Here is an 18,244-nt window from a genome sequence, read left to right as displayed (position 1 = left end):
ACACTGGTGTGTCCGCTATAAAATGTTTAGTGGGGATCGGGTACGTTCAGCGGGTGACACATGAGGATTACTGCGGACACTCTCCATGGGAAAAGACGTGTCGGGGGTTGCGGTGGTGACACGCTATCACAGGTTGGTCACCTCTGGCTTGTGGCTGCCGCGGTGAGCATGCTAAGTGCCGTGTCTGCCAGCCGTCATCACCATTAGGACACAATCTTATTCTTTCATTACAAGTGAACTCTGCCGGATCTCTCGGCGGGGAGCCGGAGTCAAATCAATGTCTTGGATTTCCAGGCTGCGCTCCGAGGTCACATCCAGTCTATCATTTCCAGCATTATCTTCCCCGCTCCGGCTCTCTCTCGCAGTCTCCTACTGGCACGCAGCAGATTGAAAACAGCAGGTCTCACATGCACTGCCTGAGCCGTTCCAGAGGTTCTCCCTCTTCCCCTGTCCCAGCCTCCTCTCTGCAAATGTGACTGGCTCTGCCGTGTGCTGCCCAAATACCATCCAGCCGCCATTAACCCCTTCTACCTCTATGAGCCACATGTGCGCCTGGAATTGCTACTAGGCGCTTAAACGAGCCAGGAAGTTGCACTTGTAATATATGTTCTCATTCTATATACACTCTATGGGCCTAATTCAGACCTGATCGCAGCAGCAAAATCTTTCTCTAATGGGCAAAACCATGGGCAGTGGAGGTGGGGCCGATGTAACATGTGCAGAGAGAGTTACATTTGGGTGGGTTATATGGTTTCTGTGCAGGGTAAATACTGGCTGCTTTATTTTTACACTGCAATTTAGATTGCAGTTTGAACACACCCCACCCAAATCTAACTCTCTCTGCACATGTTACATCTGCCCCACCTGCAGTGCAGTATGGTTTTACCCATTGGAGAATGTTTTTGCTGCTGCGATCAGGTCTGAAATAGGTCCTATATACTTAGAGTACTGCACAGTCTCACTTCTATTATTCTGTATGCCTGATACAATTCTCAGTATTATAGACACTACAATGCCACTTGTGTTATTCTGGATGCTAGTTATAGTTCTTAGTATCATTCTGTATATACACAATAGCACAGTACTACTTCTATCGTTTAGTTATCAGTATACCTTCTCATTCTCTATAGACTACACAGTACCACTTCTCTTACATCATATGCTGGGTCTGTACTAATTATCTATACATTTACAGACTACTGCACACTAATCACATCTGTATGCTGGATATAGGTCTCAGTAGCTGTTCTCAGTCTTTATATTTGCAGATTACTGCACAGTGCCGCCTCTCTTTCAGAAGCTTCCAGAAACATATATTTGTGAGTGTTTTATATACATGTCATTTACAATGTGAAATCCTGATTGCGATTTGAGCCTCGACGTGAGATTGCATCATTGCACTTACCACACATATGACACCATAACAACTGACTGTTGTAACTGCGCCCTTTCTCCACAAGACTTGTCGCTGTATTATACAGGTTGAGTATCCCTTATCCAAAATGCTTGGGACCAGAGGTATTTTGGATATGGGATTTTTCCGTATGTTGGAATAATTGCATACCATAATGAGATATCATGGTGATGGGACCTAAATCTAAGCACAGAATGCATTTATGTCACATATACACCTGATACACACAGCCTGAAGGTCATTTTAGCCAATATTTTTTATAACTTTGTGCATTAAACAAAGTGTGTCTACATTCACACAATTCATTTATGTTTCATATACACCTTATACACACAGCCTGAAGGTCATTTTATACAATATTTTTAATAACTTTGTGTATTAAACAAAGTTTGTGTACATTGAGCCATCAAAAAACAAAGGTATCACTATTTCACTCTCACCCAAAAAAGTCCGTATTTCGGAATATTCCGTATTTCGGAATATTTGGATATGGGATACTCAACCTGTATTACGATTTATAATGTGGTGCAATAAAACAGAACATGAGGCCTATAGCTAACAGTGCGGAACCTGTGCTCCAGAACCCTAAAAGACAATACTTCTAGTATAGACTGTTCCGGAACCCTAAAAGACAACACTTATAGTATAGACTGTTCCGGAACCCTAAAAGACAATACTTCTAGTATAGACTGTTCCGGAACCCTAAAAGACAATACTTATAGTATAGACTGTTCCGGAACCCTAAAAGACAATACTTCTAGTATAGACTGTTCCGGAACCCTAAAAGACAATACTTCTAGTATAGACTGTTCCCTTTGCAGGATAACATTCCGGGGGTCGGTGTGTCAGGTACCTTGGATTTGGGCGGCGGGCTGTTGGTGTTCTTCTCGGTGTTGAGACTGTTTGGAGACATGGCAGCGAGGTTTCCCTGCGGCATTCCAGGTATCTTGTTCCCCGGGGACACTTGCATGGCAGCCAGCTGAGCAGCGTACAATTGCTGTGTATAAAAAAGAGAGAGACATCATTCGGGGTCCCTGCGCGGCGGACGCATGCGGTTCCTGTCACAGCCGGCTTCTATTCAGCACATTGAGACAGGAGCTGTCACCCTAACGTCTGTGACTGGTCTCTCCTGGGAGGAATGACAGGCGTGACATGTGCAGTGTGCCGTCTCCAGTCTGTCCGGAGTACAATAGCCAGCGTCTGCAGGGGCATCACACCCCACAGGAGAGGGGACCGTCTACCCAGTGTCTGCTGGAATTCTAGCCACGAGCAAAGGGTGTCTCTGCGGCTGATGTCACACTGCAAGTCCCAGCATGCCCTGTCCTCTCCTCACACTGGGCACTGCTGCTTCTGGCTGACCACCAGTTTCATACTTTATTGTGTATCCCATGTATGAGTACCGTGTATACTATTACATGTATTACTGTAATAACGGTGTATGTGGAGAAATGTGCACAGTACCACTTCTCCTATTCTAAGTGCCATTCTCAGTACATGTCCTCATTTTCTAATAATGGCCAACTAAACAGTACTGTACCACCTGTATTGGTTTCTAAGCTGGCTGTATTCTCATTCTCTGTTTTTACCCCGAATGTAACCGCACAGTACTACTTCTTTTTATATGCAAGGCTGCTAAACGTGACTCACTTTGTATTCTGCATAAATAAAGATACATTGATTAGTATATATAACACAGGACAGCGGTGAGACCTGTAAAACAGCCGCTGACAAGTGACAAGGGACACTTTTATGGCTAAAAGCCGCTGTCCGCTAACCTGAAGACCACCTCATAGCGAGTGTCGCAGACAAGATCGATATTTAAAGCCAAATAAGAAGCCGTTCTCTCTGTTATTTGGGGAATTTGAGTCCGTCTCTCTCTCATCTGCCACTAATGAGCAGTCCAGCCTGTTACAAAGCCATCTAACATCGGCCAAACGACTTATTAATACCCCTCTGTGATCAGGAAGAGTACGACAGAGCACAGATCGGATACAGAGAGAGAAACGGGGAAAACGCTCTGCACAACCTCACACAACCAGGAATCAGTAAAAGTCAGAAATATATAAACAACACATGTTTTACATTTCCCTGCTACCTGAATAGCAGAGAACGTTGAAGTGCTGCAGAGACTCGCGCTCTACAGGGCGACATTGTAGAAGCGGGGTATTAGCGGAGAAGATAATTACGGGGGAATACTTATTTATGTAGTGATTTGTAGAATAGAGCCCTACAGACACCACTTGTGAACGGGCCCTCTGTCATGCCTCTGTGTAACTGCTGGTTACTCTCTGCGCCAGGCCAGCGCAGCCCTCACACCTACACGCGGCCTCGGCCGGTATATGAGCTAATGTTTACCCAGTGACTCTGACACATTTCTGCTGAGGCGCAGAGAGCCGAGTGGGTGACTCTGGAACACTAACCAAACACAGCTGTACATATTCTTACAAGAATTTTATTCCAAAAATAAATGACAACTTTCTGATGTGCTACCCAATATTACTTTACCCGAGGAGGGGGAGGGGGGGGGGGGGGACTTAGTTCCAATTGGCAGCCCAACAAATGTCAGACTCTCGGAACAATTACTGTACTTATAGGCCCTCCGGGCAGCAGCCTAGAGGCACAAAGGAGCAGGGACGCAGGACAGGGTTCAGGATGTCCACCATCAATTCCATGCACAGCAGCATTAAACTGGATATTCATCCTTTTTACAACGGTGTGCTGGGATTTGTAGTCCAAGATTGTCGCTGGTGACTTCCGGTATAGAGAAAACATGTAACCAGCATTTTATTATAAAGTGAGAAGTAGATAAAGCAGTGTACATTCATAAAATAGTCATATATGATGGTAGATGCTCAATCAGCTTAATGATATCATTCAGGTGCTCGAAAGGGAGGGGTATTTCTAAGCAAGAAAAAAAAGAGAGACATTGTTTCCCCCAGCACCCTGAATGATAACAGTAACCAGCTATAAATCCCACATAATATTAGAATTCAGAGATGTTGGTTACACATATTTGCGCCTTGATGCGGCTTTGGGGCTTATTCACACATTTGCGCAAATATGTGTTACCAAGATCTCTGAATTCTAATATTATGTGGAATTTATATCTGGTTACTGTTATCATTCAGGGTGCTGGGGGAAACAATGTCTCTCTTTTTTCCCTACATTCATAAAATATACAGCCAGGGATATATACGGTGTAACTGGGCAGAGAAAATGGAGTTGACGGATGGCGCAAGCCCTAACTGAGGCCTACCGGACAGGTGGTGATGTCGCACAATGACGCAGGTGACCATGAATAAAGTCTATAAAAGCATGAAGTCGCACTTGCAATGCTGTACGGTTTATGATGTGACACTATTGGCCGAGGCTGGGAACTGCGGAACCACGCAACACTGCGACATCTACGTCCCTGCACGCGGCAGAGAACAGCGTCTGATCACTTCTCTGGTTCTCCTCCCCTCCCCGGCTCCGTGTGCTGTGCAGTAATCTATCACAATATGCTGCAGCAGCTGCCTCTCCGTATGATGTGTGACCCGTTTGATTGACCCCTCTTCATGTTGCTGTAGAGCAGCCGATCATTACTGGAGAGGAGAGAGAGCGCTGGTCCCTCTCCGAGGTCATCAATCAGCAGACACATCTCAATCTGGAAACGGGGATTTATCTCATCCATTGTACCTCAACCATCAATAAATAAATCCATCCACCCTCCTACTCCCTGGCTGTGTATACATAAGGCTTGGATCTGTAATCCAGCATTACACACATATATATATATATATATATATATATATATATATATATACACTCACATATTGATCACACAGTCGGAATATACTCAGCTTTAAATAAACATAGATTAGCTGAACATAATAAATGGTATAATTGGAAGGATGTACTTGGTAATCAACAATCTTTGGCATCTCAGCCTCATTAATGCCGGAAATCTGGCTCGGTTACTTCAATATTAGTCCAGCTACAAGAAAATCCATCACTACAGTTCCAATAGCAGTGCCGCAGCGTAGCGCTTATGGGGCGAATCCCTAAAGTCTGACGCTGGCGGTCGCTGCGACGGAAAGGAGGGATAGGTATAGAGAGGCAGATGCTGGACTGTGATGTACGCATGAAGTCAGGACATTGAGGGGGGATTCAGATCTGATTACTGCTGTGCGTTTTCGCACAGTGGGCGATCAGCGATTGACTGCGCATGTACATGCACCGCAATGCGCACGCGCAATGGAAAACAACAACAGGCATCGCCGGTCAACGACAGGCCGGTGCGAAAATTCTAATCACAGAGCCATTCGCAGGATGTTTGTGGGTGGTAACTGCCCGTTTTCTGGGAGTGTCAGGGAAAACGCAGGCATGTCCAAGCGTTTTCAGGGCGGGTGTGTGACGTCAGCTCCGGTCCCCGTCAGCCTGTTCTCATCGCACTGTAGGAGTAAGTCCTGGGCTGCGCACACACTGGAAAAATCATTCACTGGTGAGTGAAGTGCGAACGAATTTGCAGCTGTCCGCTGACTGAGGTTTTTTTTTGCAGCGCGGCGTACACATGCGATCTAACACTTGAACGGCAAATATACACTCCCTTGGGCAGCGACTATCTGAATGCGGCCGCTGTTTATGCTGTATGCAGGCTATGCCCTGGAAGTCGCGGAGGAGGAGTCGCGTGCTTTAGGCAAAACTCAGAGAATCTGCACAAGGGCCGCTGGCACCCGTCGCTAGATACAGGGAGATATTTGCTAAACTGTGCAAAAGTGAATTTGTGCAGACCCAAAAGTGAGCAGAGTTTGTTTTGCAGATTGCTTAACTTGTAGAATGGTCACCTCTAATTACTGAACGGTGGCTTCTGGGTAACTGCGTGTGTGCACTTTGCTGTAAAGGAAAGCAGTGTGTCCGCATATTCATTGTGTTTGAATAAATGTAAAATAAATGAAAAGAGTTCAAGACAAAACACCAAATTTCTTCATAAGAAATGATCCACTACGCAGATTTATAGAGGCAAATTTATTGTGCAAATACCCCGCGCGTAGCTCTCATTTCACAGGTGCACAATCGCTGTCTCTTGGCTTTACCGCTGCTGTCCGCCGAACCAGGTAACTCACTCCGATCCCCAGCCAAACAACCGCTGGAGGTGACAAGATATGTAGACCCCTTGCATTAACAGAAGGGTCTTCACACATCCAGGGCGCAAGAGGGTGAGACTGTCCGTGACTCTATTATCTGGCTGTGCCCTTCAGACTGTTCCCACAATCATAGTGGGTGCACGTGGGACAGGAAGAAATACATTAACTGGGATCCGAGCCTTCTGAAAGGTTACAGCTGCCCATTTATAATTCCATTTAATGCTTCCCCTTTGGAGGGTTTGGTGTATGTATTCATGCCCGGAGTGCAAAAGACAGAACTCTCTCTATGCTCATGGGAAGAGTATAGGACGCAGAGCTGACACTCTACTGTGTATTGTAGTTGCTGCTGGGAGAGCCAATGACCTGACACTACATATTAATCTGATGCACTTACAGTAGATACTCTGATTTCTTATGTAATTAAACCTTTTCCATCCTCTACAATAACGAGTGTAATTATACCTAATTCTCTGCATGTGAGGCTGGCAGCATTTACAGGAATATCCGTTAGATTTTACCTCTCTTACGTCGCCCCCTGACTTATATTATAGCAACAGTTAAGCTCCGATAAAATAAACAACCGCGCATATTATAATCACCGTCAACATTGTAACGGCTGCGAGGCGTCTCTGCTGTTATGTCGCTGACCTATGTCTACTTACTGACATGCGCCTGTCAGTAAACATTTCACAAGCTGACTGTCACAATAAGGGTTTGTTTGAGCCATTAAATAGAATATTGCAGTTTCCTACTACAAAATGACAAACAGCGCCATTAAAGTGACAACCGCCGGTACCGACACACAGAAAGAATAAAACCGCTGCCCACGTGTGCACAGATCTGGGGAAAGCGACCTCAGCTTATGATATGCACTGATCCAGGGACCTGCGCAAGGCCGCTGTCCAGACGAGAATCTGCAAACGGCGCGGATTCAACCAGAACTCCGCTAAAGAGGCCGTCACGTCATCCAAAGCGGAACACCAGCGCCACAGGGTCATCTGCAGGGGAGGCATCAAAGGGGCATCTTCTATCATATATGAAATAATTGTCCGGGGGTGAAAACTTTACCGATAAGTCAGTGTGGGATCCGATTCCGAATAATCAGCAGCGGCCATCTCCGATTTCCAGCTCCGAGGAGTTACAAAGGGAGCCCAGGTGTAAGTCTGGCTGCTCCGTGACCCAGAATCACAGATTTCTTTCATGTCTGCTATTTAGTGAAATGACGCGTGATATTTTCCAGAGTTCACCGCTGGTTAACTAATACAATACCATGAGGGGATGGAGAGGCGGAATCAGAGTCGGGGAGGTTTGATTGACAGCCGGAGCCCGTGATCAGCGCGGTGGAGAGAAAAGACATTAAACGCGGCACCGATACACTAGCGGGTGATTGACGTATTAAGGAGCGCAGTGGCAGATAGCACAGATTCATTCACACTAATTATTATTATTACACTATCTTTTGTGCCTGCAAATCCAGTAATGCTCTGGAGAGCGCCGGATGAAGTTATAGCTGGGTGAGACGACACGTGTTACCCCGGGGTGTCTATAACTAGCGGGACATAAAAGGTGACACAAACATCAGGGGCCATATATTAGCCCGGTCAGGTGAGTGTCTCTCTGTCCCGTGTGCAGGTAGGTGCGCGCTGGGTAGATGGATCCTGCCGTACACTGCTTTGTGCTGGATACAAGAAAGGGAAATGAGAAGATAGACGGGGGAGGAGGGGGTTAACGCAAGGATTGTGCCATTTCCTTTGTCCAAATGTCACAAAGCTCCGGGGAGCCTTCTGGGTGGTGACTGCTATGTCACTGGCTCTGAACAGAATCTCCCCCCCAGGCGAAACCTTTGAATGGGCTATAACTCCAACCCGTATGGGCTGGGGGACATGGCAGAGAATAGCACCGTTGTTTAGGCCGAGCGACCTATATTCCGCTACGCGCAGAACGCTGAATTGTTTTGCTTCTATTATTATATGTGTACATGATTCTGTGCTATAGCGGGGCCGTACTAATCGCCCAGGGCTCCTGCCCCAGGCACGGAGGGTGGTGGCAGAGTCTATGGGAATTCTGCGGGGACAGGTCACACATAATGTTCCATCATCATAACGTAGGTATTATTGGGGTTGCGTTACTCGCTCAGCGTGCGACCACGCAGGAAACAGAAGAGGAAACACACGTGTTATGTCTTGGCCACAGGTAGGAGGAATCTACCAGATCTTGATAGAAAATAAGCAGAAAATATAAAGTAGGAATAAAACTGATTGATTTTGATTTGTATTCAAATATGTGCATGGAGCAAAGGTTTAAAATATTATTAGATTAAAATGCGCCAGGCACACCAAGAAGGCGTTCATCCAAATGTGCGCGCACGCCAACATGGAGGACAGCAACTGAAGCCAAATACATGTGAGCACGTTGGTCGTGGAGCTGGGTCACACTTGGGTGTACCAAGATGGAGGATGAGGCTATCGGCAGGGGAATAGTGTGAGAAATTGGCGACCTTTCACTCACCACATCGCACAGATCCCCCCCCCCACTCCTGCGCTCAGCGGATGGCGACGTCCAGCCAATGAGCACGCTCCCACCGTGCTGTGTCCGGATTATCACCCCAAGGGAAACTGATCGTGCTGCCATATGACCCTAAATGCTGCTCAGATCCCAGTATCCACCCTACAGACGCGTTATTACCCTGTGTGGGACCTTCTGTTGCCCGGATTTCCTTACACGTGGCTTTCTGTCGGACCTCAATGACAAGAGCGTATGTGTGATATCTGGGGGTAGAATGGCCTGAGTGACAGGGATGTTACAATATTTTGGCTGGTGGAGACTACTAGGAGGGGTCTGATCTGGGGTCTGGCCACAGATATACACTTAGCGTTGGTGGGACAGGATAAAGGGTGTAGGCGGCTCACTAACGCTTCTCTCCTGCAGGAAAATAACGCATCTCTGAGGTCTCAGATATTACCATTAAGGTGTACTCAGCGCTATACAAGAGGTAACATAAAATCAAGCCAAGTAAATGGTGTAAATACATTGCACAACAGTAAGAACCTCATAGGAGTATAAGCAGAAACACAAACGCCGCGGAAGAACATAACCAAGGAGTGGCAGGTGCAGGGGAAGGGTAGGGCAACGTGCTGTAGTCAGCAGGACATGGTGAGTGGCGGGGTACTACAACTCTCAGCAATCCTGTACCAACTGTAAGGGAGACAAGGAGAACTCTTGGAAAGGAGTGTGCGGAGGAAGGTACAAGAGGGAAGAGGGCCCTGCTCTACAGCTTACATGTAATAGGGGGAGATGAACACATGGAGGGTGAACCAGTAAGGAACAATGAAAGTGACTGAGGCTACAATGAAAAGATGCCATTAGGGGACGTTTAAAGCTGGGAAGAGGGGAAGAAAGTCGGCTTGGCGAGGGAAAGCATTCCAGAGAAGGAGGGGGGCTGCGGGAGAGAGAGGTGGGCATGGGGCGAAGAGACCAGAGTAGAGGTGAGGTGGCAGTCAGCCGAGGGGCAGAGATGGGAGATTAACTCCATACTTATAAAGAGACGCATTTCGCAACTACCAGGTGAATGTCTGTGGGAACACGCACTTCAACCAATGTAACTTTCTATCACACAAACATGTGTCTCCTCAATCTCATATGTATCAGGGTTACTAGAGCAGTACTGTATGTCAGGAGCAAAACTAGAAAGGTTCACTCAAATACTGGGTGTGGCCCTAATGAAGTCAGGGGCCGGACTATGATTACCACCTGCCAAACCCTCTGGAGTGTAAGTTCCTATTGCCGGGACTCTCTCTATACTGTATATCCTGTCTGCATCTTCTCCATCTACGTATAACTAGTTATACCATCAGGAACGGCGGAGTTATCTGGTGCCGTACAAATGATGATGAACGAGACGGGACGGCCTTCATAGACACTTGCCTTGGGAAAATCTGCATCTGTCCTTCCTGCACTCTCCCTGCACTGTGCCCTCCTGAGCCGGGCAGTAGCGGGAGGCGGCACACAATGGAAGCAGGCAGGGTGCGCCCTCCCAGGGATGCCCACTCTCATTGTCATATTGTTCAGAGGGGAAATGAAATGCAGCCAGCAGCTGCTGTGTCCCCTTCTCACCCAATCTCTCCACACTGTACTCCCTCCACCCATTTGTATTAGTGCCAATTAATCAGCGCCATTGTTGTGTTTTGATTAACAAACTATCGGCCAGGAAACGGGAACAAATGCTCTGCGAATTCAATATCTCGGTAGATTAGGATCTTTGTGGAAGTAAAAGGAAAAAGTAACCCCGAAAATACAAAGCGCTGATGAGAACAAATGACGGAAAGGTGCAGAAAGGAAGATGGCTCTGACTACCCACCGCTGTCTCAGTCTGCCTTTATAATGACACACGCCCTGGGGACGCTCATACGGCGCACGGTAACACACTGCGGAATAAACCGACGCTCTGTGAACGTAGGAAAGTAATACCGCCAACATCTTTTCATCATGGGATTATGGAGGACCTCATAGGGGTTATGAAGAGCGATCCCGACATTTTGAAACAAAAAAGTGGGACATCCTGGCAACACGAAACCCAAGTAACAGAACCCGTCCGTACTTACCCTGCGAGTCTTCAGCGCAAACCCAAATGATCAGCTGCCATTACTCTACCAAACACAGCACTCAGCCGCTCCCATAGGATGCTTCAGGACTTATCATCGTACAGATCTCGCCGTTACATTACTCACCGACTCGCCCGTATCCCATACCAGTCTGCCCGGGCGCAATGCTCTATAATAACGGGAGCGGAATGCCCTTATGCATTACCATACAACACCCTTCGCCGCAACGTCACATTAATGGCAACGTTTGCAGTAGCGCAGACCTCACAAGGATCATACGTGCAATACGTCAGCACACATGGAACATGTGATTCCCAGAGCACAGATGTAAGTAGCGTGTGTCCGAACCCTAATACGCCTCTGACACTACACAATGACATACAGATGTCTTTAGAAAACCAACTGTATAACGTAGCGAGATCTGACCCGACAAGAGAAGGGATGATAAGAGCCCATTGTGCTGCGTATCCGGACGCTGCACGGAGGTGGTAAATGATTAAACCGCATTGTCCGCGCTTTCCCCGTCCATCAGTAATATGTGTAATATTCATCATGCTGGGATTAACCCCTGCACTGCCCCATCTCTAGTCCCTGCGTACGCCCCTGCTAACTGCGGGCTCAGTAAGCCTCGCGCTCATGGCGTCACAGCTCGGGAAAAGTACACAGTGTCCTCCTAAACATTCAATTACACGGTGGCTTCAAAAATGTTATTTCATCCCAGGCACTGGCCAGGAAACGGTTAACCAGATAGGGCCCGGTAAGTAGGGATCACGTGTTCACAGTACAATAGGTGAATTGTCATTTCCTCATGTTGTTCATACACAATAACTTGCCCCAGGAGCTGGCGCATTGTCTGTGGTCTTACCTGTAACTGCAGCGGGCCCAGGCCGGGAGTTGCGGCAGCTGCAGCTGCCATAGTAGTTGGAATCAGCTGAACGGGGTAAGGGTCACCTGAGTGGAAGAATAACAGAGGCGTCAGCACCTTTTTATCTGCTCTCCACCTGCAAATTAAACTCAAACATTCACTCCCGCTAAAGCCGTCTTTTGTGCGCTGTACACGGGCCTAATGAAAGGCTCTATTGTGAGTCCCTTTCACTGACACTCTTCACGATCCGAGCTGGGAGAGGAATGTGAATAGAAGGCACTAAGCAATTAAGGCGGAAACCTCATCCCTACGTTATGTTTTTTTTTTTCATGATGCATTTAGGGAAATGGGAAGAAGCGCTGGTGAGCGCCCGCACGGCTCCACACAGCGCTGCGATCGCAGGGGCGGAATTAGTGGTAGTATGCGTACGGGAGTAATATATTCTGGAGAGACCCCCCACCACCACCCATGGGGGTCATTCCGAGTTGATCGCTCGCTAGCTAGTTTTAGCAGCCGTGCAAGCGCTATGCCGCCGCCCACTGCGGAGTGTATTTTAGCTTAGTAGAAGTGGGAACGCATGTGCAGCCAAGGTCTACAAAAACAGTTTGTGCAGTTTTAGAGTAGCTCTGAACCTACTCAGCGCTTGCGATCACTTCAGCCTATTCGTGTCAGGATTTGACGTCATACACCCGCCCAGCGAACGCCCAGCCACGCCTGCGTTTTTTCAGACACGCCTGCGTTTTTGCAAACACTCCCTGAAAACGGTCAGTTGACACCCAGTAACGCCCCCTTCCAGTCTTGCGGCCGTCAGTGCGACTGAAAACTTCGCTAGAACCTGAGCACAACCACAAAGAGCTTTGTACCCGTACGTCGCGCATGCGCATTGCGGGGCAGAAATGCCATTTTTTCACCTGATCGCTGCAGAAATTGGCAGCGAGCGATCAACTCACAATGACCCCCTATGTCATCACGATACATCGTTACCTGCAAAACTGACACATTCATTGCTGTTATTGAATCGGCAAAACAATTATAGGACATGTAAAAAGTTTTCTGGGACAACCGATGAAGCGTTCCATGAAGCTGCAGCGGTGACGCCAGCGACCCGATTCCAGCTACACGGCAGCCTATTTAAGTGTGCAATTAGGAAGGATCAGCAGACGCTTGTGTTTGCCCCAATGAATTGGTCGCTGATATGATAATGTCTACACACAGCAATGCAGAAGAGTAATGCAGGATACGGAGAACAAATGCCCTGCGGGACCGTGGCTGCTGTAGAGCCACGTCTAATGTCACGGAAAAAAGGACTATAAGTAAATAAGCAAGTCCATGTACAGTATAGGAAACAATGTCTACGGAGGATCTGCTCATGAAAGGGCGGCAGAGCTTTGATTGGTTATTTTGGAAACGTTTGGTTCCGCTGATCTGTCCGCGGCACAGTCTAGTATTGTGTACTCACACCAATATCACACATCGGGGACTGTTACTGACTACAATTACATATAGAAGCAGGGTCTCCTAACCGCACGTGTCCTCTGGGTGTCGCATTACCTAGTACTAATTAACACTAAAAAGGTTTTAATTTAGTAGGTAAAACTAATGGAAAGAATCGCACTTAGATGTCTGAAAATATCAGTTCTCCTTCCTATCACCTTCCCGTGCGCTAAAGTCAATGATACAGTGATTTATACAAAGCCGGATCTATGGGGCTGATTTTATAGAGCACTGCTCGGCTATACAGTGGAGGCAGCCATGATGTGGGCTGGTGCGATAGGCTGTGACATCACTCAGGCAATGAGGCCCACGCTGAGTGATGTCACCGGTTCCCGCAGACCATGAGATGCACCCACCAGTGGTAACAGCAGCAGAGGGAAGGCTGGGGGAGAGGCCCCTGTACATGGCAGCGGGTTGGCTCCTTATACCTCTGATGACACAGGTTATCAGGGAGGTATGTAGACACAATGGGGGTCATTCCGAGTTGATCGCTCGCTGGCTAGTTTTAGCAGCCGTGCAAACGCTATGCCGCCGCCCACTGGGGAGTGTATTTTAGCTTAGCAGAAGTGCGAACGCATGTGCAGCCGAGCTCTACAAAAACAGTTTGTGCAGTTTGAGTAGCTCTGAACCTACTCAGCGCTTGCAATCACTTCAGCTTATTCGTGTCCGGATTTGACGTCATACACCCGCCCAGCGGACGCCCAGTCACGCCTGCGTTTTTTCAGACACGCCTGCGTTTTTGCAAACACTCCCTGAAAAAAGTCAGTTGACACCCAGAAACGCCCCCTTCCTGTCAATCTTCGCCAGTGTGAAGGAACACTTCGCGAGAACCTGAGCACAACCACAAAGAGCTTTGTACTCGTACGTCACGCGTGCGCATTGCGGGGCATGTCGTTTTTTCACCTGATCGCTGCGCTGCGAAAATCGTCAGCGAGCGATCAACTCGGAATGACCCCCAATAGCCGGACCATCTAGATGATGATATTGGGGTCTGTCCTACAGGTCACTACTGCTCCCTACATGATGGGAAGATCAGGGTCTGTCCTACAGGTCACCACTACTTCCTACATGATGTGGAGATCCGGGTCTGCTCTACAGGTCACTACTGCTCCCTACATGATGTGGAGATTGGGGTCTGTCCTACAGGTCACCACTACTACCTACATGATGGGAAGATCGGGGTCTGTCCTACAGGTCACCACTGCTCCTTACATGATGGGAAGATCGGGGTCTGCCCTACAGGTCACTACTGCTCCCTACATGATGGGAAGATCAGGGTCTGCCCTACAGGTCACTACTGCTCCCTACATGATGGGAAGATCAGGGTCTGCCCTACAGGTCACTACTGCTCCCTACATGATGGGAAGATCAGGGTCTGCCCTACATGTCACCACTGCTCACTACATGATGGGAAAATCGGGGTCTGCCCTACAGGTCACTACTGCTCCCTACATGATGGGAAGATCGGGGCCTGCCCTACAGGTCACTACTGCTCCCTGCATGATGGGAAGATAGGGGTCTGTCCTACAGGTCACTACTGCTCCCTACATGATGTGGAGATCGGGGTCTGTCCTACAGGTCACTACTGCTCCCTACATGATGTGGAGATCGGGGTCTGTCGTACAGGTCACCACTGCTCCCTACATGATGGGAAGATCGGGGTCTGTCCTACAGGTCACCACTGCTCCCTACATGATGGGAAGATCGGGGTCTGCCCTACAGGTCACTACTGCTCCCTGCATGATGGGAAGATCGGGGTCTGTCCTACAGGTCACTACTGCTCCCTACATGATGGGAAGATCAGGGTCTGCCCTACAGGTCACTACTGCTCCCTACATGATGGGAAGATCAGGGTCTGTCCTACAGGTCACCACTGCTCCCTACATGATGGTAAGATTGGGGTCTGTCCGACAGGTCACCACTGCTCCCTACATGATGGGAAGATCTGGGTCTGCCCTACAGGTCATCACTGTTCCCTACATGATGGGAAGATCGGGGTCTGCCCAACAGGTCACCACTGCTCCCTACGTGATGTGGAGATCGGAGGCTGTCCTACAGGTCACCACTGCTCCCTACGTGATGGGAAGATCGGGGTCTGTCCTACAGGTCACCACTGCTCCCTACATGATGGGAAGATCGGGGTCTGCCCTACAGGTCACCACTGCTCCTTACATGATGGGAAGAACGGGGTCTGCCCTACAGGTCACTACTGCTCCCTACATGATGGGAAGATCAGGGTCTGCTCTACAGGTCACCACTGCTCACTACATGATGGGAAGATCGGGGCCTGCCCTACAGGTCACCACTGCTCCCTACATGATGGGAAGATTGGGGTCTGTCCGACAGGTCACTACTGCTCCCTACATGATGGGAAGATCTGGGTCTGCCCTACAGGTCACTACTGCTCCCTACATGATGGGAAGATAGGGGTCTGTCCTACAGGTCACTACTGCTCCCTACATGATGTGGAGATCGGGGTCTGCCCTACAGGTCACCACTGCTCCCTACATGATGTGGAGATCGGGGTCTGCCCTACAGGTCACCACTGCTCCCTACATGATGGGAAGATCGGGGTCTGCCCTACAGGTCATCACTGTTCCCTACATGATGGGAAGATCGGGGTCTGCCCTACAGGTCACCACTGCTCCCTACGTGATGTGGAGATCGGAGGCTGTCCTACAGGTCACCACTGCTCCCTACGTGATGGGAAGATCGGGGTCTGCCCTACAGGTCACTACTGCTCCCTACATGATGTGGAGATCGGGGTCTGTCCTACAGGTCACTACTGCTCCCTACATGATGGGAAGATCGGGTCTGTCCTACAGGTCACCACTGCTCCATACATGATGGGAAGATCGGGGTCTGTCCTACAGGTCACCACTGCTCCCTACATGATGGGAAGATCGGGGTCTGCCCGACAGGCCACTACTGCTCCCTACATGATGGGAAGATCTGGGTCTGCCCTACAGGTCACTAATGCTCCCTACATGATGGGAAGATCGGGGGCTATCCTACAGGTCACTACTGCTCCCTGCATGATGGGAATATAGGGGTCTATCCTACAGGTCACTACTGCTCCCTACATGATGTGGAGATCGGGGTCTGTCCTACAGGTCACCACTACTTCCTACATGATGTGGAGATCGGGGTCTGCCCTACAGGTCACTACTGCTCCATACATGATAGGAAGATCGGGGTCTGTCCTACAGGTCACCACTGCTCCCTACATGATGGGAAGATCGGGGTCTGCCCGACAGGTCACCACTGCTCCCTACATGATGGGAAGATCGGGGTCTGCCCGACAGGTCACCACTGCTCCCTACATGATGGGAAGATCGAGGTCTGTCCTACAGGTCACTACTGCTCCCTACATGATGGGAAGATCGGGGTCTGCTCTACAGGTCACCACTGCTCCCTACATGATGAGAAGATTTGGGTCCGTGCCACAGGTCACTACTGCTCCCTACATGATGGGAAGATCGGGGTCTGCCCTACAGGTCACTACTGCTCCCTACATGATGGGAAGATCGGGGTCTGCCCTACAGGTCACTACTGCTCCCTACATGATGGGAAGATCGGGGTCTGCCCTACAGGTCACTACTGCTTCCTACATGATGTGGACACTGGTGTCTCTCCTGACTTTCTTCCATGCAAGCTCTATACTATTAGAAACTTACTGCATCCGGCCTTATAGCTGAATCCAGGAGGTATGAGGAATCCTTGCTGGGCTGCAGCTGCTGCTGCGAACGTCCTCTGATCAGGTGGGAATACAGGTATCATTAGGGGGGGCAGCTGGCCTTGGACCTGTGGAACACAAACAAAAAGGAAACTATTATATCACTTGTCACTCTTGCGATATAACACTGTGTATATGTACATACTGTAGGCTGCTGTGACATCCTATATATATATATATATATATATATATACACACACAGTATATATAGCACTGTGCAAACGTTTTAGGCAGGTGTGAAAATAATGCTGCAAAGTAAGATTGGTTTCAAAAATAGAAATGTTGATAGTTTACTTTTATCAATGACCAAAATGCAAAGTGAAGGAACAAAAAATAAATCTAAATCAAATCAATATTTGGTGTGACCATCTTTTGCCTTCAAAACAGGTATCTATTTTTCTAGGTACACTTGCACAAAATCAGGGATTTTGCAGGATTATAGTCAGGTGTATGATTAACCCATCATATCAAACAGGTGATAATGAGAATCATTTCATTTTGATATGTAGGTTGAAACAGTCACTAACTCAAAAAGAAACAGCTGTGTAGGAGGCTTAAAACTAGGTGAGGAACAGCCAATCTGCTACAAAGGTGAGGTTGTGGAAGGCGGTTTCATGTCACAGGTCATACACCATGGTAAGACTGAGCACAGCAACAAGACACAGGGTAGTTATACTGCATCAGCAAGGTCTCTCCCAGGCTAAGATTTCAAAGCAGACCGGGGTTTCAGGGTGTGTTGTCAAGCTATTTTGAAGAAGGACAAAGAAACGGGCAATGTTGAGGACCGTAGACGCAGTGGTCGGCCAAGGACACTTACTGCATCAGATGAAAGACACATCATGCTTAATTCCCTTCAAAATCGGAAGATGTCCAGCAGTGCCACCAGCTCAGAACTGGCAGAAACCAGTAGGACCCAGGTCCACCTATTTACTGTTTGGAGAAGTCTGGCCAGAAGTGGTCTTCATGGAAGAATTGCGGCCAGAAAGCCATACCTTCGATGTGGACACA

At 48.4% G+C, this 18,244-nt stretch overlaps 1 protein-coding gene across 12 annotated transcripts in view; it reads right to left on the bottom strand.

Moving 5' to 3' along the window:
* The window catches only part of SOX5 (SRY-box transcription factor 5), a 496,029-nt gene that overhangs the window by 70,667 nt on the left and 407,118 nt on the right, over nucleotides 1-18,244 (bottom strand). For all 12 annotated transcript variants that reach the window (XM_063929373.1, XM_063929372.1, XM_063929371.1 and 9 more), the window contains 3 exons: nucleotides 17,178-17,304; nucleotides 12,007-12,092; nucleotides 2,268-2,411 (listed from right to left, as the gene is read on the bottom strand). In XM_063929373.1, the coding sequence (XP_063785443.1) occupies nucleotides 2,268-2,411; nucleotides 12,007-12,092; nucleotides 17,178-17,304 (357 nt within the window). The remainder of the gene's footprint in view (nucleotides 1-2,267; nucleotides 2,412-12,006; nucleotides 12,093-17,177; nucleotides 17,305-18,244) is intronic.

The sequence above is a fragment of the Pseudophryne corroboree genome, chromosome 6 (assembly GCF_028390025.1).
Source record: "Pseudophryne corroboree isolate aPseCor3 chromosome 6, aPseCor3.hap2, whole genome shotgun sequence".
In the NCBI taxonomy this organism is placed as follows: domain Eukaryota; kingdom Metazoa; phylum Chordata; class Amphibia; order Anura; family Myobatrachidae; genus Pseudophryne; species Pseudophryne corroboree.
This window is presented reverse-complemented; position numbering and strand designations above follow the sequence as displayed.